Source organism: Diachasmimorpha longicaudata, unplaced genomic scaffold (assembly GCF_034640455.1).
Source record: "Diachasmimorpha longicaudata isolate KC_UGA_2023 unplaced genomic scaffold, iyDiaLong2 ctg00000057.1, whole genome shotgun sequence".
NCBI lineage: Eukaryota > Metazoa > Arthropoda > Insecta > Hymenoptera > Braconidae > Diachasmimorpha > Diachasmimorpha longicaudata.
In genome coordinates, this window is record NW_026973896.1 from 382,614 (window position 1) to 407,763 (window position 25,150).

The window sequence follows — 25,150 nt, forward strand, 5'->3', positions numbered from 1 at the left end:
CAGTTTCCTTCGTTATTCGACGTGCTGAAACCGAATATAATGCCAGATTTTGTGTAGGTGCAGCCAAAAAAAAGTCATTCGCACGGTGTCGTAAAAACGCATATGTATAATTGACTTTTTCTTGAAGACAAATCGATCACACGCAAACTTCGCGCAATGCACTCGTATAGTTCAACGAGACGAAGCTATTGCACGCGGTTACATCGGTTTACGACTATGTGTACTCAAGTTATATGCCATCATATCGAACACGAATATCAACTTCGATGATTGAGTTTTTCGTGAACTGTGGTCGCGAAGATAACGATGTTGCATCAGTTTCCTTCGTTATTCGACGTGCTGAAACCGAATATGATGCCAGATTTTGTGTAGGTGCAGCCAAAAAAAAGTAATTCCCACGATGTCGTAAAAACGCATATGTATAATCGACTTTTCTTGAAGACAAATCGTTCACACGCCAACTGCGCGCATTGCACTCGTGTCGTTCGACGAGACGAAGCTATTGCACACGGTTTCATCGGCCTACAGCAATGTGTACTCAAGTCATATGCCACCATATCGAACACGAATATCAACTCCTTTTATTGAGTTTTTCGTGAGCTGTGGTCGCGAAGAAAACGATGTTGCATCAGTCTCCTTCGTTATTCGACGTGCTGAAACCGAATATAATGCCAGATTTTGTGTAGGTGCAGCCAAAAAAAAGTCATTCGCACGGTGTCGTAAAAACGCATATGTATAATTGACTTTTTCTTGAAGACAAATCGATCACACGCAAACTTCGCGCAATGCACTCGTATAGTTCAACGAGACGAAGCTATTGCACGCGGTTACATCGGTTTACGACTATGTGTACTCAAGTCATATGCCACCATATCGAACACGAATATAAACTCCTATGATTGAGTTTTTCGTGAGCTGTGGTCGCGAAGAAAACGATGTTGCATCAGTTTCCTTCGTTATTCGACGTGCTGAAACCGAATATAATGCCAGATTTTGTGTAGGTGCAGCCAAAAAAAAGTAATTCGGACGATGTCGTAAAAACGCATATGTATAATCGCCTTTTTCTTGAAGACAAATCGATCACACGCAAACATCGCGCATTGCACTCGTGTAGTTTGACGAGAAGAAACTATTGCACGCGGTTTCATCGGCCTACGACCATGTGTACTCAAGTAATATGCCACCATATCGAACACAAATATCAACTCCTATGATTGAGTTTTTCGTGAGCAGTGGTCGGAAAGAAAACGATGTTGCGTCAGTTTCCTTGGTTATTCGACGTGCTGAAACCGAATATGATGCCAGATTTTGTGTAGGTGCAGCCAAAAAAAAGTAATTCCCACGATGTCGTAAAAACGCATATGTATAATCGACTTTTTCTTGATGACAAATCGTTCACACGCAAACATCGCGCATTGCACTCGTGTAGTTCGACGAGACGAAGCAATTGCACACGGTTTCATCGGCCTACGGCAATGTGTACACAAGTCATATGCCACCATATCGAACACGAATATCAACTCCTATGATTGAGTTTTTCGTGAGCTGTGGTTGCGAAGAAAACGATGTTGCGTCAGTTTCCTTCGTTATTCGACGTGCTGAAACCGAATATAATGCCAGATTTTGTGTAGGTGCAGCCAAAAAAAAAGTAATTCGCACGATGTCGTAAAAACGCATATGTATAATCGACTTTTTCTTGAAGACAAATCGATCACACGCAAACTTCGCGGAATGCACTCGTGCAGTTGGACGAGAAGAAGCTATTGCACACGGTTTCATCGGCCTACGACCATGTGTACTCAAGTTCTCTGCCACCATATCGAACACAAATATCAACTCCTATGACTGAGTTTTTCGTGAGCAGTGGTGGAAAAGAAAACGATGTTGCGTCAGTTTCATTGGTTATTCGATGTGCTGAAACCGAATATGATGCCAGATTTCGTCTAAGTGCAAAAAAAAAGTGATTCCCACGATGTCGTAAAGACGCATATGTATAATCGACTTTTTCTTGAAGACTAATCATTGCCACGCAAACATCGCGCATGGCACTCCTGTAGTTCGACGAGACGAAGCTATTGCACGCGGTTTCATCGGTCTACGACAATGTGTACTCAAGTGATATGCCACCATATCGAACACGGAATCAACTCCTATGATTGAGTTTTTCGTGAGCTGCTGTCGCGAAGAAAACGATGTTGGATCAGTTTCCTTCGTTATTCGACGTGCTGAAACCGAATATGATGCCAGATTTTGTGTAGGTGCAGCCAAAAAAAAGTAATTCCCACGATGTCGTAAAAACGCATATGTATAATCGACTTTTCTTGAAGACAAATCGTTCACACGCCAACTGCGCGCATTGCACTCGTGTCGTTCGACGAGACGAAGCTATTGCACACGGTTTCATCGGCCTACAGCAATGTGTACTCAAGTCATATGCCACCATATCGAACACGAATATCAACTCCTATGATTGAGTTTTTCGTGAGCTGTGGTGGCGAAGAAAACGATGTTGCATCAGTTTCCTACGTTATTCGACGTGCTGAAACCGAATATGATGCCAGATTTTGTGTAGGTGCAGCCAAAAAAAAGTGATTCCCACGATATCGTAAAAACGCATATGTATAATCGACTTTTTCTTGAAGACAAATCGTTCATATGCAAACATCGCGCATGGCACTCCTGTAGTTCGACGAGACGAAGCTAGTGCACGCGGTTTCATCGGTCTACGACAATGTGTACTCAAGTTATATACCACCATATCGAACACAAATATCAACTCCTATGATTGAGTTTTTCGTGACCAGTGGTCGGGAAGAAAACGATGTTGCGTCAGTTTCCTTGGTTATTCGACGTCCTGAAACCGAATATGATGCCAGATTTCGTCTAAGTGCAGAAAAAAAACGTGAATCCCACGATGTCGTTTAGACGCATATGTATAATCGACTTTTTCTTGAAGACAAATCGATCACACGCAAACATCGCGCATTGCACTCGTGTAGTTTGACGAGATGAAGCTATTGCACGCGGTTTCATCGGCCTACGACCATGTGTACTCAAGTTATATACCACCATATCGAACACAAATATCAACTCCTATGATTGAGTTTTTGGTGACCAGTGGTCGGGAAGAAAACGATGTTTCGTCAGTTTCCTTGGTTATTCAACGTCCTGAAAACGAATATGATGCCAGATTTCGTCTAAGTGCAGAAAAAAAACGTGAATCCCACGATGTCGTATAAACGCATATGTATAATCGACTTTTTCTCGAAGACAAATCGTTCACACGCAAACATCGCGCATTGCACTCGTGTAGTTCGACGAGACGAAGCTATTGCACACGGTTTCATCGGCCTACGACTATGTGTACTCAAGTTATATGCAATCATATCGAACACGAATATCAACTTCGATGATTGAGTTTTTCGTGAACTGTGGTCGCGAAGATAACGATGTTGCATCAGTTTCTGTGGTTATTCGACGTGCTGAAACCGAATATGATGCCAGATTTTGTCTAGGTGCAGCCAAAAAAAAGTGATTCCCACGATGTCGTAAAAACGCATATGTATAATCGACTTTTTCTCGAAGACAAATCGTTCCCACGCAAACATCGCGCATTGCACTCGTGTAGTTCGACGAGACGAAGCTATTGCACGCGATTTCATCGGGATACGACAATGTGTACTCAAGTCATATGCCACCATATCGAACACGAATATCAACTCCTTTTATTGAGTTTTTCGTGAGCTGTGGTCGCGAAGAAAACGATGTTGCATCAGTTTCCTTCGTTATTCGACGTGCTGAAACCGAATATGATGCCAGATTTTGTGTAGGTGCAGCCAAAAAAAAGTGATTGCAACGATATCGTAAAAACGCATATGTATAATCGACTTTTTCTTGAAGACAAATCGTTCATACGCAAACATCGCGCATGGCACTCCTGTAGTTCGACGAGACGAAGCTATTGCACGCGGTTTCATCGGTCTACGACAATGTGTACTCAAGTGATATGCCACCATATCGAACAGGGAATCAACTCCTATGATTGAGTTTTTCGTGAGCTGTGGTCGCGAAGAAAACGATGTTGGATCAGTTTCCTTCGTTATTCGACGTGCTGAAACCGAATATGATGCCAGATTTTGTGTAGGTGCAGCCAAAAAAAAGTAATTCCCACGATGTCGTAAAAACGCATATGTATAATCGACTTTTTCTCGAAGACAAATCGTTCCCACGCAAACATCGCGCATTGCACTCGTGTAGTTCGACGAGAAGAAGCTATTGCACGCGGTTTCATCGGCCTACGACCATGTGTACTCAAGTTATATACCACCATATCGAACACAAATATCAACTCCTATGATTGAGTTTTTCGTAAGCAGTGGTCGGAAAGAAAACGATGTTGCGACAGTTTCCTTCGTTATTCGACGTGCTGAAACCGAATATGATGCCAGATTTTGAGTAGGTGCAGCCAAAAAAAAGTAATTCCCACGATGTCGTAAAGACGCATATGTATAATCGACTTTTTCTTGAAGACCAATCATTGCCACGCAAACATCGCGCATGGCACTCCTGTAGTTCGACGAGACGAAGCTATTGCACGCGGTTTCATCGGTCTACGACAATGTGTACTCAAGTGATATGCCACCATATCGAACAGGGAATCAACTCCTATGATTGAGTTTTTCGTGAGCTGTGGTCGCGAAGAAAACGATGTTGGATCAGTTTTCTTCGTTATTCGACGTGCTGAAACCGAATATAATGCCAGATTTTGTGTAGGTGCAGCCAAAAAAAAGTAATTCGCACGATGTCGTAAAAACGCATATGTATAATCGACTTTTTCTTGAAGACAAATCGATCACACGCAAACATCGCGCATTGCACTCGTGTAGTTTGACGAGAAGAAGCTATTGCACGCGGTTTCATCGGCCTACGACCATGTGTACTCAAGTTATATACCACCATATCGAACACAAATATCAACTCCTATGATTGAGTTTTTCGTGACCAGTGGTCGGGAAGAAAACGATGTTGCGTCAGTTTCCTTGGTTATTCGACGTCCTGAAACCGAATATGATGCCAGATTTCGTCTAAGTGCAGAAAAAAAACGTGAATCCCACGATGTCGTTTAAACGCATATGTATAATCGACTTTTTCTCGAAGACAAATCGTTCACACGCAAACATCGCGCATTGCACTCGTGTAGTTCGACAAGACGAAGCTATTGCACGCGGTTTCATCGGCCTACGACCATGTGTACTCAAGTAATATGCCACCATATCGAACACAAATATCAACTCCTATGATTGAGTTTTTCGTGAGCAGTGGTCGGAAAGAAAACGATGTTGCGTCAGTTTCCTTGGTTATTCGACGTGCTGAAACCGAATATGATGCCAGATTTCGTCTAAGTGCAGAAAAAAAACGTGAATCCCACGATGTCGTTTAAACGCATATGTATAATCGACTTTTTCTCGAAGACAAATCGTTCACACGCAAACATCGCGCATTGCACTCGTGTAGTTCGACAAGACGAAGCTATTGCACGCGGTTTCATCGGCCTACGACCATGTGTACTCAAGTAATATGCCACCATATCGAACACAAATATCAACTCCTATGATTGAGTTTTTCGTGAGCAGTGGTCGGAAAGAAAACGATGTTGCGTCAGTTTCCTTGGTTATTCGACGTGCTGAACCCGAATATGATGCCAGATTTCGTCTAAGGAATGCCAAAACAAGTGATTCCTACGGTGTCGTAAAAACGCATATGTATAATCGACTTTTTCTCGAAGACAAATCGTTCCCACGCAAACATCGCGCATTGCACTCGTGTAGTTCGACGAGACAAAGCTATTGCACACGGTTTCATCGGCCTACGGCAATGTGTACTCAAGTCATATGCCACCATATCGAACACGAATATCAACGACTATGATTGAGTTTTTCGTGAGCTGTGGTCGCGAAGACAACGATGTTGCATCAGTTTCCTTGGTTATTTGACGTGCTGAAACCGAATATGATGCCAGATTCCCTCTAAGTGATGCCAAAAAAAGTGATTCCTACGGTGTCGTAAAACCGCATATGTATAATCGACTTTTTCTCGAAGACAAATCGTTCCCACGCAAACATCGCGCATTGCACTCGTGTAGTTCGACGAGAAGAAACTATTGCACGCGGTTTCATCGGCCTACGACCATGTGTACTCAAGTTATATACCACCATATCGAACACAAATATCAACTCCTATGATTGAGTTTTTCGTAAGCAGTGGTCGGAAAGAAAACGATGTTGCGACAGTTTCCTTCGTTATTCGACGTGCTGAAACCGAATATGATGCCAGATTTTGTGTAGGTGCAGCCAAAAAAAAGTAATTCCCACGATGTCGTAAAGACGCATATGTATAATCGACTTTTTCTTGAAGACTAATCATTGCCACGCAAACATCGCGCATGGCACTCCTGTAGTTCGACGAGACGAAGCTATTGCACGCGGTTTCATCGGTCTACGACAATGTGTACTCAAGTGATATGCCACCATATCGAACACGGAATCAACTCCTATGATTGAGTTTTTCGTGAGCTGCTGTCGCGAAGAAAACGATGTTGGATCAGTTTCCTTCGTTATTCGACGTGCTGAAACCGAATATGATGCCAGATTTTGTGTAGGTGCAGCCAAAAAAAAGTAATTCCCACGATGTCGTAAAAACGCATATGTATAATCGACTTTTCTTGAAGACAAATCGTTCACACGCCAACTTCGCGCATTGCACTCGTGTAGTTCGACGAGACGAAGCTATTGCACACGGTTTCATCGGCCTACAGCAATGTGTACTCAAGTCATATGCCACCATATCGAACACGAATATCAACTCCTATGATTGAGTTTTTCGTGAGCTGTGGTCGCGAAGAAAACGATGTTGCATCAGTTTCCTTCGTTATTCGACGTGCTGAAACCGACTATAATGCCAGATTTTGTGTAGGTGCAGCCAAAAAAAAGTAATTCGGACGATGTCGTAAAAACGCATATGTATAATCGACTTTTTCTTGAAGACAAATCGATCACACGCAAACATCGCGCATTGCACTCGTGTAGTTTGACGAGAAGAAGCTATTGCACGCGGTTTCATCGGCCTACGACCATGTGTACTCAAGTTATATACCACCATATCGAACACAAATATCAACTCCTATGATTGAGTTTTTCGTGACCAGTGGTCGGGAAGAAAACGATGTTTCGTCAGTTTCCTTGGTTATTCAACGTCCTGAAAACGAATATGATGCCAGATTTCGTCTAAGTGCAGAAAAAAAACGTGAATCCCACGATGTCGTATAAACGCATATGTATAATCGACTTTTTCTCGAAGACAAATCGTTCACACGCAAACATCGCGCATTGCACTCGTGTAGTTCGACGAGACGAAGCTATTGCACACGGTTTCATCGGCCTACGGCAATGTGTACTCAAGTCATATGCCACCATATCGAACACGAATATCAACTCCTATGATTGAGTTTTTCGTAAGCTGTGGTCGCGAAGAAAACGATGTTGCATCAGTTTCTGTGGTTATTCGACGTGCTGAAACCGAATATGATGCCAGATTTCCTCTAAGTGATGCCAAAAGAAGTGATTCCCACGATGTCGTAAAAACGCATATGTATAATCGATTTTTTCTCGAAGACAAATCGTTCCCACGCAAACATCGCGCATGGCACTCCTGTAGTTCGACAAGACGAAGCTATTGCACGCGGTTTCATCGGTCTACGACAATGTGTACTCAAGTGATATGCCGCCATATCGAACACGGAATCAACTCCTATGATTGAGTTTTTCGTGAGCTGTGGTCACGAAGAAAACGATGTTGCGTCAGTTTCCTTGGTTATTCGACGTCCTGAAACCGAATATGATGCCAGATTTCGTCTAAGTGCAGAAAAAAAACGTGAATCCCACGATGTCGTTTAAACGCATATGTATAATCGACTTTTTCTCGAAGACAAATCGTTCCCACGCAAACATCGCGCATTGCACTCGTGTAGTTCGACGAGAAGAAGCTATTGCACGCGGTTTCATCGGCCTACGACCATGTGTACTCAAGTAATATGCCACCATATCGAACACAAATATCAACTCCTATGATTGAGTTTTTCGTGAGCAGTGGTCGGAAAGAAAACGATGTTGCGTCAGTTTCCTTGGTTATTCGACGTGCTGAAACCGAATATGATGCCAGATTTCGTCTAAGTGCAGAAAAAAAACGTGATTCCCACGATGTCGTAAAAACGCATATGTACAATCGATTTTTCTCGAAGACAAATCGTTCCCACGCAAACATCGCGCATTGCACTCGTGTAGTTCGACGAGAAGAAGCTATTGCACGCGGTTTCATCGGCCTACGGCAATGTGTACTCAAGGCATATGCCACCATATCGAACACGAATATCAACTCCTATGACTGAGTTTTTCGTGAGCAGTGGTGGAAAAGAAAACGATGTTGCGTCAGTTTCATTGGTTATTCGATGTGCTGAAACCGAATATGATGCCAGATTTCGTCTAAGTGCAGAAAAAAAAGTGATTCCCACGATGTCGTAAAGACGCATATGTATAATCGACTTTTTCTTGAAGACCAATCATTGCCACGCAAACATCGCGCATGGCACTCCTGTAGTTCGACGAGACGAAGCTATTGCACGCGGTTTCATCGGTCTACGACAATGTGTACTCAAGTGATATGCCACCATATCGAACACGGAATCAACTCCTATGATTGAGTTTTTCGTGAGCTGCTGTCGCGAAGAAAACGATGTTGGATCAGTTTCCTTCGTTATTCGACGTGCTGAAACCGAATATGATGCCAGATTTTGTGTAGGTGCAGCCAAAAAAAAGTAATTCCCACGATGTCGTAAAAACGCATATGTATAATCGACTTTTCTTGAAGACAAATCGTTCACACGGCAACTGCGCGCATTGCACTCGTGTCGTTCGACGAGACGAAGCTATTGCACACGCTTTCATCGGCCTACAGCAATGTGTACTCAAGTCATATGCCACCATATCGAACACGAATATCAACTCCTATGATTGAGTTTTTCGTGAGCTGTGGTGGCGAAGAAAACGATGTTGCATCAGTTTCCTTCGTTATTCGACGTGCTGAAACCGAATATAATGCCAGATTTTGTGTAGGTGCAGCCAAAAAAACGTAATTCGGACGATGTCGTAAAAACGCATATGTATAATCGACTTTTTCTCGAAGACAAATCGTTCCCACGCAAACATCGCGCATTGCACTCGTGTAGTTCGACGAGACGAAGCTATTGCACACGGTTTCATCGGCCTACGACCATGTGTACTCAAGTAATATGCCACCATATGGAACACAAATATCAACTCCTATGATTGAGTTTTTCGTGAGCAGTGGTCGGAAAGAAAACGATGTTGCGTCAGTTTCCTTGGTTATTCGACGTGCTGAAACCGAATATGATGCCAGATTTTGTGTAGGTGCAGCCAAAAAAAAGTAATTCCTACGATGTCGTAAAAACGCATATGTATAATCGACTTTTTCTTGAAGACAAATCGATCACACGCAAACTTACCGCAATGCACTCGTATAGTTCAACGAGACGAAGCTATTGCACGCGGTTTCATCGGCCTACGACTATGTGTACTCAAGTTATATGCAATCATATCGAACACGAATATCAACTTCGATGATTGAGTTTTTCGTGAACTGTGGTCGCGAAGATAACGATGTTACATCAGTTTCTGTGGTTATTCGACGTGCTGAAACCGAATATGATGCCAGATTTTGTCTAGGTGCAGCCAGAAAAAAGTGATTCCCACGATGTCGTAAAAACGCATATGTATAATCGACTTTTTCTCGAAGACAAATCGTTCACACGCAAACATCGCGCATTGCACTCGTGTAGTTCGACAAGACGAAGCTATTGCACGCGGTTTCATCGGCCTACGACCATGTGTACTCAAGTAATATGCCACCATATCGAACACAAATATCAACTCCTATGATTGAGTTTTTCGTGAGCAGTGGTCGGAAAGAAAACGATGTTGCGTCAGTTTCCTTGGTTATTCGACGTGCTGAAACCGAATATGATGCCAGATTTCGTCTAAGTGCTGAAAAAAAACGTGATTCCCACGATGTCGTAAAAAGTCATATGTACAATCGATTTTTCTCGAAGACAAATCGTTCCCACGCAAACATCGCGCATTGCACTCGTGTAGTTCGACGAGAAGAAGCTATTACACGCGGTTTCATCGGCTTACGACCATGTGTACTCAAATTATATACCACCATATCGAACACAAATATCAACTCCTATGATTGAGTTTTTCGTGAGCAGTGGTCGGAAAGAAAACGATGTTGCGTCAGTTTCCTTGTTTATTCGACGTGCTGAAACCGAATATGATGCCAGATTTCGTCTAAGTGCAGAAAAAAAAGTGATTCCCACGATGTCGTAAAAACGCATATGTATAATCGACTTTTTCTTGAAGACTAATCATTGCCACGCAAACATCGCGCATGGCACTCCTGTAGTTCGACGAGACGAATCTATTGCACGCGGTTTCATCGGTCTACGACAATGTGTACTCAAGTGATATGCCACCATATCGAACACGGAATCAACTCCTATGATTGAGTTTTTCGTGAGCTGTGGTCGCGAAGAAAACGATGTTGGATCAGTTTCCTTCGTTATTCGACGTGCTGAAACCGAATATGATGCCAGATTTTGTGTAGGTGCAGCCAAAAAAAAGTAATTCCCACGATGTCGTAAAAACGCATATGTATAATCGACTTTTTCTCGAAGACAAATCGTTCCCACGCAAACATCGCGCATTGCACTCGTGTAGTTCGACGAGAAGAAGCTATTGCACGCGGTTTCATCGGCCTACGACCATGTGTACTCAAGTTATATACCACCATATCGAACACAAATATCAACTCCTATGATTGAGTTTTTCATGAGCAGTGGTCGGAAAGAAAACGATGTTGCGTCAGTTTCCTTGGTTATTCGACGTGCTGAAACCGAATATGATGCCAGATTTCGTCTAAGTGCAGAAAAAAAACGTGAGTCCCACGATGTCGTATAAACGCATATGTATAATCGACTTTTTCTCGAAGACAAATAGTTCACACGCAAACATCGCGCATTGCACTCGTGTAGTTCGACGAGACGAAGCTATTGCACACGGTTTCATCGGCCTACGGCAATGTGTACTCAAGTCATATGCCACCATATCGAACACGAATATCAACTCCTTTGATTGAGTTTTTCGTAAGCTGTGGTTGCGAAGAAAACGATGTTGCGTCAGTTTCCTTCGTTATTCGACGTGCTGAAACCGAATATAATGCCAGATTTTGTGTAGGTGCAGCCAAAAAAAAAGTAATCCGCACGATGTCGTAAAAACGCATATGTATAATCGACTTTTTTTTGAAGACAAATCGATCACACGCAAACTTCGCGCAATGCACTCGTATAGTTCAACGAGACGAAGCTATTGCACGCGGTTTCATCGGCCTACGACTATATGTACTCAAGTTATATGCAATCATATCGAACACGAATATCAACTTCGATGATTGAGTGTTTCGTGAACTGTGGTCGCGAAGATAACGATGTTGCATCAGTTTCTGTGGTTATTCGACGTGCTGAAACCGAATATGATGCCAAATTTTGTCTAGGTGCAGCCAAAAAAAAGTGATTCCCACCATGTCGTAAAAACGCATATGTATAATCGACTTTTTCTCGAAGACAAATCGTTCCCACGCAAAGATCGCGCATTGCACTCGTGTAGTCCGAAGAGACGAAGCTATCGCACGCGGTTTCATCGGCCTAGGACCATGTGTACTCAAGTTCTCTGCCACCATATCGAACACAAATATCAACTCCTATGACTGAGTTTTTCGTGAGCAGTGGTGGAAAAGAAAACGATGTTGCGTCAGTTTCATTGGTTATTCGATGTGCTGAAACCGAATATGATGCCAGATTTCGTCTAAGTGCAGAAAAAAAAGTGATTCCCACGATGTCGTAAAGACGCATATGTATAATCGACTTTTTCTTGAAGACTAATCATTGCCACGCAAACATCGCGCATGGCACTCCTGTAGTTCGACGAGACGAAGCTATTGCACGCGGTTTCATCGGTCTACGACAATGTGTACTCAAGTGATATGCCACCATATCGAACACGGAATCAACTCCTATGATTGAGTTTTTCGTGAGCTGCTGTCGCGAAGAAAACGATGTTGGATCAGTTTCCTTCGTTATTCGACGTGCTGAAACCGAATATGATGCCAGATTTTGTGTAGGTGCAGCCAAAAAAAAGTAATTCCCACGATGTCGTAAAAACGCATATGTATAATCGACTTTTCTTGAAGACAAATCGTTCACACGCCAACTTCGCGCATTGCACTCGTGTAGTTCGACGAGACGAAGCTATTGCACACGGTTTCATCGGCCTACAGCAATGTGTACTCAAGTCATATGCCACCATATCGAACACGAATATCAACTCCTATGATTGAGTTTTTCGTGAGCTGTGGTCGCGAAGAAAACGATGTTGCATCAGTTTCCTTCGTTATTCGACGTGCTGAAACCGAATATAATGCCAGATTTTGTGTAGGTGCAGCCAAAAAAAAGTAATTCGGACGATGTCGTAAAAACGCATATGTATAATCGACTTTTTCTTGAAGACAAATCGATCACACGCAAACATCGCGCATTGCACTCGTGTAGTTTGACGAGAAGAAGCTATTGCACGCGGTTTCATCGGCCTACGACCATGTGTACTCAAGTTATATACCACCATATCGAACACAAATATCAACTCCTATGATTGAGTTTTTCGTGACCAGTGGTCGGGAAGAAAACGATGTTTCGTCAGTTTCCATGGTTATTCAACGTCCTGAAAACGAATATGATGCCAGATTTCGTCTAAGTGCAGAAAAAAAACGTGAATCCCACGATGTCGTATAAACGCATATGTATAATCGACTTTTTCTCGAAGACAAATCGTTCACACGCAAACATCGCGCATTGCACTCGTGTAGTTCGACGAGACGAAGCTATTGCACACGGTTTCATCGGCCTACGGCAATGTGTACTCAAGTCATATGCCACCATATCGAACACGAATATCAACTCCTATGATTGAGTTTTTCGTAAGCTGTGGTCGCGAAGACAACGATGTTGCATCAGTTTCCTTGGTTATTTGACGTGCTGAAACCGAATATGATGCCAGATTTCCTCTAAGTGATGCCAAAAAAAGTGATTCCTACGGTGTCGTAAAACCGCATATGTATAATCGACTTTTTCTCGAAGAAAAATCGTTCCCACGCAAACATCGCGCATTGCACTCGTGTTGTTCGACGAGAAGAAGCTATTGCACGCGGTTTCATCGGCCTACGACCATGTGTACTCAAGTTATATACCACCATATCGAACACAAATATCAACTCCTATGATTGAGTTTTTCGTAAGCAGTGGTCGGAAAGAAAACGATGTTGCGACAGTTTCCTTCGTTATTCGACGTGCTGAAACCGAATATGATGCCAGATTTTGTGTAGGTGCAGCCAAAAAAAAGTAATTCCCACGATGTCGTAAAGACGCATATGTATAATCGACTTTTTCTTGAAGACCAATCATTGCCACGCAAACATCGCGCATGGCACTCCTGTAGTTCGACGAGACGAAGCTATTGCACGCGGTTTCATCGGTCTACGACAATGTGTACTCAAGTGATATGCCACCATATCGAACAGGGAATCAACTCCTATGATTGAGTTTTTCGTGAGCTGTGGTCGCGAAGAAAACGATGTTGCATCAGTTTCCTTCGTTATTCGACGTGCTGAAACCGAATATAATGCCAGATTTTGTGTAGGTGCAGCCAAAAAAAAGTAATTCGGACGATGTCGTAAAAACGCATATGTATAATCGACTTTTTCTTGAAGACAAATCGATCACACGCAAACATCGCGCATTGCACTCGTGTAGTTTGACGAGAAGAAGCTATTGCACGCGGTTTCATCGGCCTACGACCATGTGTACTCAAGTTATATACCACCATATCGAACACAAATATCAACTCCTATGATTGAGTTTTTCGTGACCAGTGGTCGGGAAGAAAACGATGTTTCGTCAGTTTCCTTGGTTATTCAACGTCCTGAAAACGAATATGATGCCAGATTTCGTCTAAGTGCAGAAAAAAAACGTGAATCCCACGATGTCGTATAAACGCATATGTATAATCGACTTTTTCTCGAAGACAAATCGTTCACACGCAAACATCGCGCATTGCACTCGTGTAGTTCGACGAGACGAAGCTATTGCACACGGTTTCATCGGCCTACGGCACTGTGTACTCAAGTCATATGCCACCATATCGAACACGAATATCAACTCCTATGATTGAGTTTTTCGTAAGCTGTGGTCGCGAAGAAAACGATGTTGCATCAGTTTCTGTGGTTATTCGACGTGCTGAAACCGAATATCATGCCAGATTTCCTCTAAGTGATGCCAAAAGAAGTGATTCCCACGATGTCGTAAAAACGCATATGTATAATCGATTTTTTCTCGAAGACAAATCGTTCCCACGCAAACATCGCGCATGGCACTCCTGTAGTTCGACAAGACGAAGCTATTGCACGCGGTTTCATCGGTCTACGACAATGTGTACTCAAGTGATATGCCGCCATATCGAACACGGAATCAACTCCTATGATTGAGTTTTTCGTGAGCTGTGGTCACGAAGAAAACGATGTTGCGTCAGTTTCCTTGGTTATTCGACGTCCTGAAACCGAATATGATGCCAGATTTCGTCTAAGTGCAGAAAAAAAACGTGAATCCCACGATGTCGTTTAAACGCATATGTATAATCGACTTTTTCTCGAAGACAAATCGTTCACACGCAAACATCGCGCATTGCACTCGTGTAGTTCGACAAGACGAAGCTATTGCACGCGGTTTCATCGGCCTACGACCATGTGTACTCAAGTAATATGCCACCATATCGAACACAAATATCAACTCCTATGATTGAGTTTTTCGTGAGCAGTGGTCGGTAAGAAAACGATGTTGCGTCAGTTTCCTTGGTTATTCGACGTGCTGAAACCGAATATGATGCCAGATTTCGTCTAAGTGCAGAAAAAAAACGTGATTCCCACGATGTCGTAAAAACGCATATGTACAATCGATTTTTCTCGAAGACAAATCGTTCCCACGCAAACATCGCGCATTGCACTCGTGTAGTTCGACGAGAAGAAGCTATTGCACGCGGTTTCATCGGCCTACGGCAATGTGTACTCAAGTAATATGCCACCATATCGAACACGAATATCAACGACTATGATTGAGTTTTTCGTGAGCTGTGGTCGCGAAGACAACGATGTTGCATCAGTTTCCTTGGTTATTTGACGTGCTGAAACCGAATATGATGCCAGATTTCCTCTAAGTGATGCCAAAAAAAGTGATTCCTACGGTGTCGTAAAACCGCATATGTATAATCGACTTTTTCTCGAAGACAAATCGTTCCCACGCAAACATCGCGCATTGCACTCGTGTAGTTCGACGAGAAGAAGCTATTGCACGCGGTTTCATCGGCCTACGACCATGTGTACTCAAGTTATATACCACCATATCGAACACAAATATCAACTCCTATGATTGAGTTTTTCGTAAGCAGTGGTCGGAAAGAAAACGATGTTGCGACAGTTTCCTTCGTTATTCGACGTGCTGAAACCGAATATGATGCCAGATTTTGTGTAGGTGCAGCCAAAAAAAAGTAATTCCCACGATGTCGTAAAGACGCATATGTATAATCGACTTTTTCTTGAAGACCAATCATTGCCACGCAAACATCGCGCATGGCACTCCTGTAGTTCGACGAGACGAAGCTATTGCACGCGGTTTCATCGGTCTACGACAATGTGTACTCAAGTGATATGCCACCATATCGAACACGGAATCAACTCCTATGATTGAGTTTTTCGTGAGCTGCTGTCGCGAAGAAAACGATGTTGGATCAGTTTCCTTCGTTATTCGACGTGCTGAAACCGAATATGATGCCAGATTTTGTGTAGGTGCAGCCAAAAAAAAGTAATTCCCACGATGTCGTAAAAACGCATATGTATAATCGACTTTTCTTGAAGACAAATCGTTCACACGCCAACTGCGCGCATTGCACTCGTGTCGTTCGACGAGACGAAGCTATTGCACACGCTTTCATCGGCCTACAGCAATGTGTACTCAAGTCATATGCCACCATATCGAACACGAATATCAACTCCTATGATTGAGTTTTTCGTGAGCTGTGGTGGCGAAGAAAACGATGTTGCATCAGTTTCCTTCGTTATTCGACGTGCTGAAACCGAATATAATGCCAGATTTTGTGTAGGTGCAGCCAAAAAAACGTAATTCGGACGATGTCGTAAAAACGCATATGTATAATCGACTTTTTCTCGAAGACAAATCGTTCCCACGCAAACATCGCGCATTGCACTCGTGTAGTTCGACGAGACGAAGCTATTGCACACGGTTTCATCGGCCTACGACCATGTGTACTCAAGTAATATGCCACCATATGGAACACAAATATCAACTCCTATGATTGAGTTTTTCGTGAGCAGTGGTCGGAAAGAAAACGATGTTGCGTCAGTTTCCTTGGTTATTCGACGTGCTGAAACCGAATATGATGCCAGATTTTGTGTAGGTGCAGCCAAAAAAAAGTAATTCCTACGATGTCGTAAAAACGCATATGTATAATCGACTTTTTCTTGAAGACAAATCGATCACACGCAAACCTACCGCAAAGCACTCGTATAGTTCAACGAGACGAAGCTATTGCACGCGGTTTCATCGGCGTACGACTATGTGTACTCAAGTTATATGCAATCATATCGAACACGAATATCAACTTCGATGATTGAGTTTTTCGTGAACTGTGGTCGCGAAGATAACGATGTTACATCAGTTTCTGTGGTTATTCGACGTGCTGAAACCGAATATGATGCCAGATTTTGTCTAGGTGCAGCCAGAAAAAAGTGATTCCCACGATGTCGTAAAAACGCATATGTATAATCGACTTTTTCTCGAAGACAAATCGTTCCCACGCAAACATCGCGCATTGCACTCGTGTAGTTCGACGAGACGAAGCTATTGCACGCGATTTCATCGGGATACGACAATGTGTACTCAAGTCATATGCCACCATATCGAACACGAATATCAACTCCTTTTATTAAGTTTTTCGTGAGCTGTGGTCGCGAAGAAAACGATGTTGCATCAGTTTCCTTCGTTATTCGACGTGCTGAAACCGAATATGATGCCAGATTTTGTGTAGGTGCAGCCAAAAAAAAGTGATTCCCACGATATCGTAAAACCGCATGTGTATAATCGACTATTTCTTGAAGACAAATCGTTCATACGCAAACATCGCGCATGGCACTCCTGTAGTTCGACGAGACGAAGCTATTGCACGCGGTTTCATCGGTCTACGACAATGTGTACTCAAGTGATATGCCACCATATCGAACAGGGAATCAACTCCTATGATTGAGTTTTTCGTGAGCTGTGGTCGCGAAGAAAACGATGTTGGATCAGTTTCCTTCGTTATTCTACGTGCTGAAACCGAATATGATGCCAGATTTTGTGTAGGTGCAGCCAAAAAAAAGTAATTCCCACGATGTCGTAAAAACGCATATGTATAATCGACTTTTTCTCGAAGACAAATCGTTCCCACGCAAACATCGCGCATTGCACTCGTGTAGTTCGACGAGAAGAAGCTATTGCACGCGGTTTCATCGGCCTACGACCATGTGTACTCAAGTTATATACCACCATATCGAACACAAATATCAACTCCTATGATTGAGTTTTTCGTAAGCAGTGGTCGGAAAGAAAACGATGTTGCGACAGTTTCCTTCGTTATTCGACGTGCTGAAACCGAATATGATGCCAGATTTTGTGTAGGTGCAGCCAAAAAAAAGTAATTCCCACGATGTCGTAAAGACGCATATGTATAATCGACTTTTTCTTGAAGACCAATCATTGCCACGCAAACATCGCGCATGGCACTCCTGTAGTTCGACGAGACGAAGCTATTGCACGCGGTTTCATCGGTCTACGACAATGTGTACTCAAGTGATATGCCACCATATCGAACAGGGAATCAACTCCTATGATTGAGTTTTTCGTGAGCTGTGGTCGCGAAGAAAACGATGTTGGATCAGTTTTCTTCGTTATTCGACGTGCTGAAACCGAATATAATGCCAGATTTTGTGTAGGTGCAGCCAAAAAAAAGTAATTCGCACGATGTCGTAAAAACGCATATGTATAATCGACTTTTTCTTGAAGACAAATCGATCACACGCAAACATCGCGCATTGCACTCGTGTAGTTTGACGAGAAGAAGCTATTGCACGCGGTTTCATCGGCCTACGACCATGTGTACTCAAGTTATATACCACCATATCGAACACAAATATCAACTCCTATGATTGAGTTTTTCGTGACCAGTGGTCGGGAAGAAAACGATGTTGCGTCAGTTTCCTTGGTTATTCGACGTGCTGAAACCGAATATGATGCCAGATTTCGTCTAAGTGCAGAAAAAAAACGTGAGTCCCACGATGTCGTATAAACGCATATGTATAATCGACTTTTTCTCGAAGACAAATAGTTCACACGCAAACATCGCGCATTGCACTCGTGTAGTTCGACGAGACGAAGCTATTGCACACGGTTTCATCGGCCTACGGCAATGTGTACTCAAGTCATATGCCACCATATCGAACACGAATATCAACTCCTATGATTGAGTTTTTCGTGAGCTGTGGTTGCGAAGAAAACGATGTTGCGTCAGTTTCCTTCGTTATTCGACGTGCTGAAACCGAATATAATGCCAGATTTTGTGTAGGTGCAGCCAAAAAAAAAGTAATTCGCACGATGTCGTAAAAACGCATATGTATAATCGACTTTTTCTTGAAGACAAATCGATCACACGCAAACTTCGCGCAATGCACTCGTATAGTTCAACAAGACGAAGCTATTGCACGCGGTTTCATCGGCCTACGACTATATGTACTCAAGTTATATGCAATCATATCGAACACGAATATCAACTTCGATGATTGAGTGTTTCGTGAACTGTGGTCGCGAAGATAATGATGTTGCATCAGTTTCTGTGGTTATTCGACGTGCTGAAACCGAATATGATGCCAAATTTTGTCTAGGTGCAGCCAAAAAAAAGTGATTCCCACCATGTCGTAAAAACGCATATGTATAATCGACTTTTTCTCGAAGACAAATCGTTCCCACGCAAAGATCGCGCATTGCACTCGTGTAGTCCGAAGAGACGAAGCTATCGCACGCGGTTTCATCGGCCTAGGACCATGTGTACTCAAGTTATATACCACCATATCGAACACAAATATCAACGCCTATGATTGAGTTTTTCGTGAGCAGTGGTCGGAAAGAAAACGATGTTGCGTCAGTTTCCTTGGTTATTCGACGTGCTGAAACCGAATATGATGCCAGATTTCCTCTAAGTGATGCCAAAAGAAGTGATTCCCACGATGTCGTAAAAACGCATATGTATAATCGATTTTTTCTCGAAGACAAATCGTTCCCACGCAAATATCGCGCATTGCACTCGTGCAGTTGGACGAGAGGAAGGTATTGCACACGGTTTCATCGGCCTACGACCATGTGTACTCAAGTTCTCTGCCACCATATCGAACACAAATATCAACTCCTATGACTGAGTTTTTCGTGAGCAGTGGTGGAAAAGAAAACGATGTTGCGTCAGTTTCATTGGTTATTCGATGTGCTGAAACCGAATATGATGCCAGATTTCGTCTAAGTGCAGAAAAAAAAGTGATTTCCACGATGTCGTAAAGACGCATATGTATAATCGACTTTTTCTTGAAGACTAATCATTGCCACGCAAACATCGCGCATGGCACTCCTGTAGTTCGACGAGACGAAGCTATTGCACGCGGTTTCATCGGTCTACGACAATGTGTACTCAAGTGATATGCCACCATATCGAACACGGAATCAACTGTAATGGACCCGAGCGGTTGGGTTCGGGTTTCGGGGTTCACACTCGCGGATAGAGGATAGGAGCAGATATCTTCAATTGATTCACTATCTTTATTGGTTATTCCACAAGTTTATTAACAATTAAAGACTCGCTCTGAGACACAGAGTATCAGGCGAGTACAAGCACAGAAGAAGTAACTCCTTATGAATGGTATTTGGATAACTGGCCCAGAGAATACGAGTCCCCGAGTATTTATTGTCTCGTGGATTCGTATTACATCGCACGGTGACGCGCTAGAGGCCAGTTCGAGGCGTAAAGCGCTGACGCTGCGCCCCAGTTATCTACATAAGTTGAATATACGTGGACTGATCCACATATATTCATTACCTTTTATTTTCCTTTCTTCATATGTTTTGCATTCCGAATAATACGTGCCACTTTCGTGTCCTCGTATTCTCCGGATTATGAAACTGAAATGTTATGGCATTTTGGGGCATAACATCCCTCCCCGCCGGGGAAGAAAATTATTACTGATGATAATTTTCTTCTCTAACCCTATCTCATCAATAATTATAAAAACATTCCTTTTTCCTCCGTGGAGGCAAAGAGATGTTCTCTGGAAAAGTAGAAATCCTAAGAATATCCACGATCATCACTTCTGATCACTTCAATACGTATTTACAAGTAAATCTTTCAACTTCCTTCGCTTCTCTAACACACGCAGGCTAGGGTTTCCGGCACCAGCAGTACAGAGATACTCCTAGTACAAGGGCAAGAACCACCATGACCACTGAAAATATTGATGATGGGTGGAGTAGAAATTCCTGATAGTCGAATTTCTTTTGAAGCTTCCCTAGATCTTCCTTTCCGGTCTCTAGCTGCACATGAAGGTCCTCCAATTCCTGCAGGTTCCCTATGACGTTTGTGAGTTGAATGTCGCTCACGTTATGGTCCTGCTGCTGTAGTTGCGTAATGGTGTCATTACTTAGTGTCAAGTTCAGTCTAGGCTGAATATGGTTCTCCCAGGTTGTTTCCTTTGACTTTCGGCCACGGATAGTGAAATCAGGAGCGATAACCTCGCAGAAATCTTCTATCCGCATTATTCCAGAACCTTGAAGGGTGTCTCGAATTTCCCCCTCTCCGCAAGCTATGGCAATTGCTTCAGGTTCCGGTGCCACGTAGAACCATGCGTTTGTCTTCCGTATTTTGATAAGCGTGAGACCTTGTAGCCGCAGATGTCTCGTGCTACACGTTTCCGGTATCTTATCTGGGCTCAGGTACATTCGCACCTCACAAGGGCTAGTGACTCTCATTTTTTGAATCGGCAAAGAGTCGGTGCATAAGTATTGTCCCCGAACTCTCTTGCAGCAATTCAATTGCCCCTCGGTCATTGGCACGTACTGATGTGTTGCGCCATGTACGACCAGAAGCGCATTTGATGCCTCCAAGTACGAGTGATACCGTTCGTTGTCCGCACAGGAATGCTATGCATCAGCATAACGTCGAATGCTTGGAAATCCACCAGGGGTATTCCTATTACCGTGATGATTTTCATGCCAACTGCGGATACACTAACAGTTGATACCTCCTGCAGTTTATGTACCCCTGCTACCTCCAACTCAAAGGGGAAACTTAAACCCTTCGGTAATTTGGCTTTCCTGAGAAGGTCGACCAATCCCTCTTCCGTGAACACTCCTGTGTCAAATATTAGCCCTTTGGAGTCGGTCAGCAGTTTTTTTAATCTCGCAGCATCCCGCATCACCCCAGTGTAGATGACCTCGACCACCAAAAAATGCTCATCTACGAGTTGCCGGTGTGCCATCTGCGTATCCTCATCCCTTATCTGTTTGATAGACCTCAACAAGATGTTTTCGTTCTTCTGAATCATCTGTTCCGTTTGGGCGAGATGAAGAAGCGTAGAGTTAACAATCTGCAACTGCTTCCCAGAACTATCCAGTGTCCCTTGAACTCCAGCCTCCAGACGTGAAATCCTCTCGCGTATTTCCCGTTCATCTTCAGCATCCATAGTCCCGAAAAGCGACTTGGCTACCGTGCCCAGACCATTTATAAGACCTCGACGGCCCTTCCTCCTCTCATTTAACCCAAACAACGCCGTGATGACGCTTCTCGTTTCCTCGAAATCGACAATCCATTGATCCACGAGGTGATGGAAGTTGGAACCCCATGGTCCAGCCCTGAAGCACAGTTGCTTCGTATAATTCAGATGTTCCTGCAGTTGATCAGCTCTCGCCAGCCATGATGCACCATCCGTGCTTGCAGCAACCGTCCAAACGTAGTTGCTCAAATGCAATCTCCCAATTGGCTCAAAATAAATTCCCGGGGTGTGGACGAATCTCTCAATCACATGTCCCTCCCCCCGAACTTCCGCGATGCTCCCCAGCATTAGCCACATGACAATAACAATTAGCGCGTCGCTTGATTTGTCAATCAGGAAGTGCGTTGAACTTTTCAATTTTACCTGACGTGGACGATGTCGCCAACCCGATGGCCGCCATGCTTGATGACGAAGCACCCTTGAATATAAAAGTGACTGCCGCCCCGTTTGGGCCACAGTCTTCCAAAAAGTTAACAGTGAAGAAGTTAACATTCCGAGAACCAACAACATGAACGCCGGAAAGTGTTTTAAGTGCGGTCGATTTGGGCACACTGTCTCCGACTGCTTCCAGCATCTCTCCATCCATGTGGACCGGATAAGATCTTCACCATCCTGTACTCGGGGTCGGCTGTGCTCGAATCGTTCCTCGAGGAACCATCCATACCTGCGGCACTCCATGGACGACTTCGTATTCGAATATCTGGTGAGTACGAATACCTCCTTCACTTTCTTACTACCCTGTTTCTTACTGCCATTCGAAGTCTCTATTTTCGCTAATTCCTTGCTATTTTTGGAATATTTCAGCGCCATCGATACCCCTATCATCCCGGGTACTTGAACTTGGAATTCAAGGTGAAGATGAGGGACTGGAGGGTTCGTAGTAGGAAAGATCTCAATGCCCTTTGGGATCTCCCCGTACGCTCCGACATCGAGGCTGGCGTGGAGGACGTTTTCAACCTCCGAAGACTCTTCGGCGAAACTCCAGCTCCACAACCGTGCCACGTGCCCCAGTTCCTGGACGATAGTGAAAGGACGTGCGACATCTGTGCCTCCTATCTGTGGGATTATCCAGGCTATTATTATATTAATGATACTGTGATAGAGCGTCCCTCCAACGTATCTGTAACCGCTTTTAACAATAAATGGTTTAATTAAACAAACTATATGTATCTGCAGTTCTAGTCCTTTCCTGAAAATCTCCTTATCACCCGGGCAAGAAAATTCCAGGAATTCACAGGGTAGATTAATCCGAGGCAGGGGTCCATACAGTCATGCTTCTATAAAGGGTCGAAGCCGATTTACGTGGACTCTCTGCGTTTTTTGTTTGGTTCCCGACCTGATGGTGTAGTTAACCTCACCATTCCTCTCGATAATCTCGTATGGGCCTATCCAGGGCTGAGTTAACTTCTTTGATCTTCCACGTCGTAGGACATCATTTTTCAGTAGTACCTTATCTCCGATTTTCAAATCCATAGGTAAAGCGTCCTTGTCGTATTGGACTTTGCTCCTTATTTTCCCTTCATCGAGGGCCTCCCTTGCCTCCTGGTGCGCCGCGCGCAATCGTTCACGAAGCTCCTGGGTAAAATCATCATAGCAATACGTCAAACGGGGTGGCTGTTTGACGGCCGTCGGTAACTCGGCGCGTCTCCCAAAAATCAGCTCAAATGGCGTCATTTTCGTAGCCGTGTGGGGAGTGGTGTTATACGCAAACATGGCGTATGGCAGCCACGTATCCCAATCCGTTTGATCCTCCAGGATGAAGCTCCTCAGGTATTCTGCCAGAGTGCGGTGTGACCTCTCGACAATACCATTAGTCTGCGGATGATACGCCGTGGTTTGGATCTTCTTAATTCTTAGAAGCTTACAAACATTCCTAAATATCTCCCCTACAAAATTCGGTCCTTGATCCGTGAGCAATCTCTGTGGTGTTCCATATTCACAGATGATTTTTTCGGCGAACGCACGCCCGATCGTATTGGCCTCTTGGTCCGGGATGGGTATGGCCTTGCTGAATTTAGTTAGCCCATCCTGAAACGTCAAGATATACTTATTCCCAGCATCCGTAATAGGTAATGGACCAACTATGTCCATTGCACATTGTTCGAATGCTGTTTCAGGGCTCTCCCCGATAATCATGGGGACCTTTGTGGCTTTTCCCAACTTGCTGAGTTGGCATTCCTCACAATTCCCCACATGGTTTTGAACATCCGACTTAATTCCCTTCCAGTAATATTTCTGCTTTAATTTGGCGTACATACGTTTTACACCCGGATGACCAGCAATCGGCGTATTATGATACTCTCGTAGTATTTCCGGAATGTCGTCGTCAGCAGGTGTAATGACCCCGCCGTCAGCGTTCGAGTCCATCGCACCTGTGTTCGCTCTTATCTGCGCTCGGGTTACCACGTTTATCCGACTTAACGCGTCAGCGTTGGTATTTAATTTACCAGGCTTGTGTACCACCTCGTATTCATACTCCTCTAATTTAATCCGCCAATGTACGAGTCTTGACCCCGGGTCCTTTACGTTAAATATCCACTTCAAGGGCCTATGGTCGGTCACTATGGTGAACTTACGCCCATATAGATAAGGACGGAAGTGACGAGCTCCCCATACAATAGCCAAGAGTTCCTTCTCTATGGTACTGTAGTTCTGCTCTGCCTTATTCAAGGTCCTGCTCGCATAGGCGATTGGTAAATCCTTGCCAATTTCCCCTTGCGATAACACAGCACCTATGGCCTTGTTTGACGCATCGGTGGTGAGCAGAAACGGATTCCCGAAATCGGGATACTGCAACACCGGAGCTGTTGTCAGAGCCCTTTTTAGGGTGTCAAAGGCGCTCTGCTCTCTCTCCCCCCAAGTCCAAGTTACGTCCTTTTTCAATAATTCAGACAAGGGTTTAGCAATTTTTGAGAAGTCTCTGATGAACTTCCGATAATACCCCGCTAATCCTAGGAAGGACATAATTTCCTTCTCGTGCTGTGGTACCGGAAATTTC

At 43.8% G+C, this 25,150-nt stretch overlaps 1 protein-coding gene across 1 annotated transcript; it reads left to right on the forward strand.

Annotated features, from left to right (window-relative positions):
- Nucleotides 1-22,085: 22,085 nt before the first annotated feature.
- LOC135171618 (uncharacterized) lies at nt 22,086-23,571 on the forward strand. The gene is made up of 2 exons (XM_064138247.1): nt 22,086-22,855; nt 22,957-23,571. Exons 1-2 carry the CDS (start codon nt 22,661-22,663, stop codon nt 23,305-23,307), a joined length of 546 nt encoding a protein of 181 aa, XP_063994317.1. The 5' UTR covers nt 22,086-22,660; the 3' UTR covers nt 23,308-23,571.
- Nucleotides 23,572-25,150: the final 1,579 nt, after the last annotated feature.

Excerpts from the sequence above, each read along its gene's own strand:
- LOC135171618 (XM_064138247.1), top strand. The coding sequence starts at position 22,661 with ATGAACGCCGGAAAGTGTTTTAAGTGCGGTCGATTTGGGCACACTGTC. Across the intron at positions 22,856-22,956 it reads ACTTCGTATTCGAATATCTG|CGCCATCGATACCCCTATCA; the intron begins GTGAGTACGAAT and ends GGAATATTTCAG.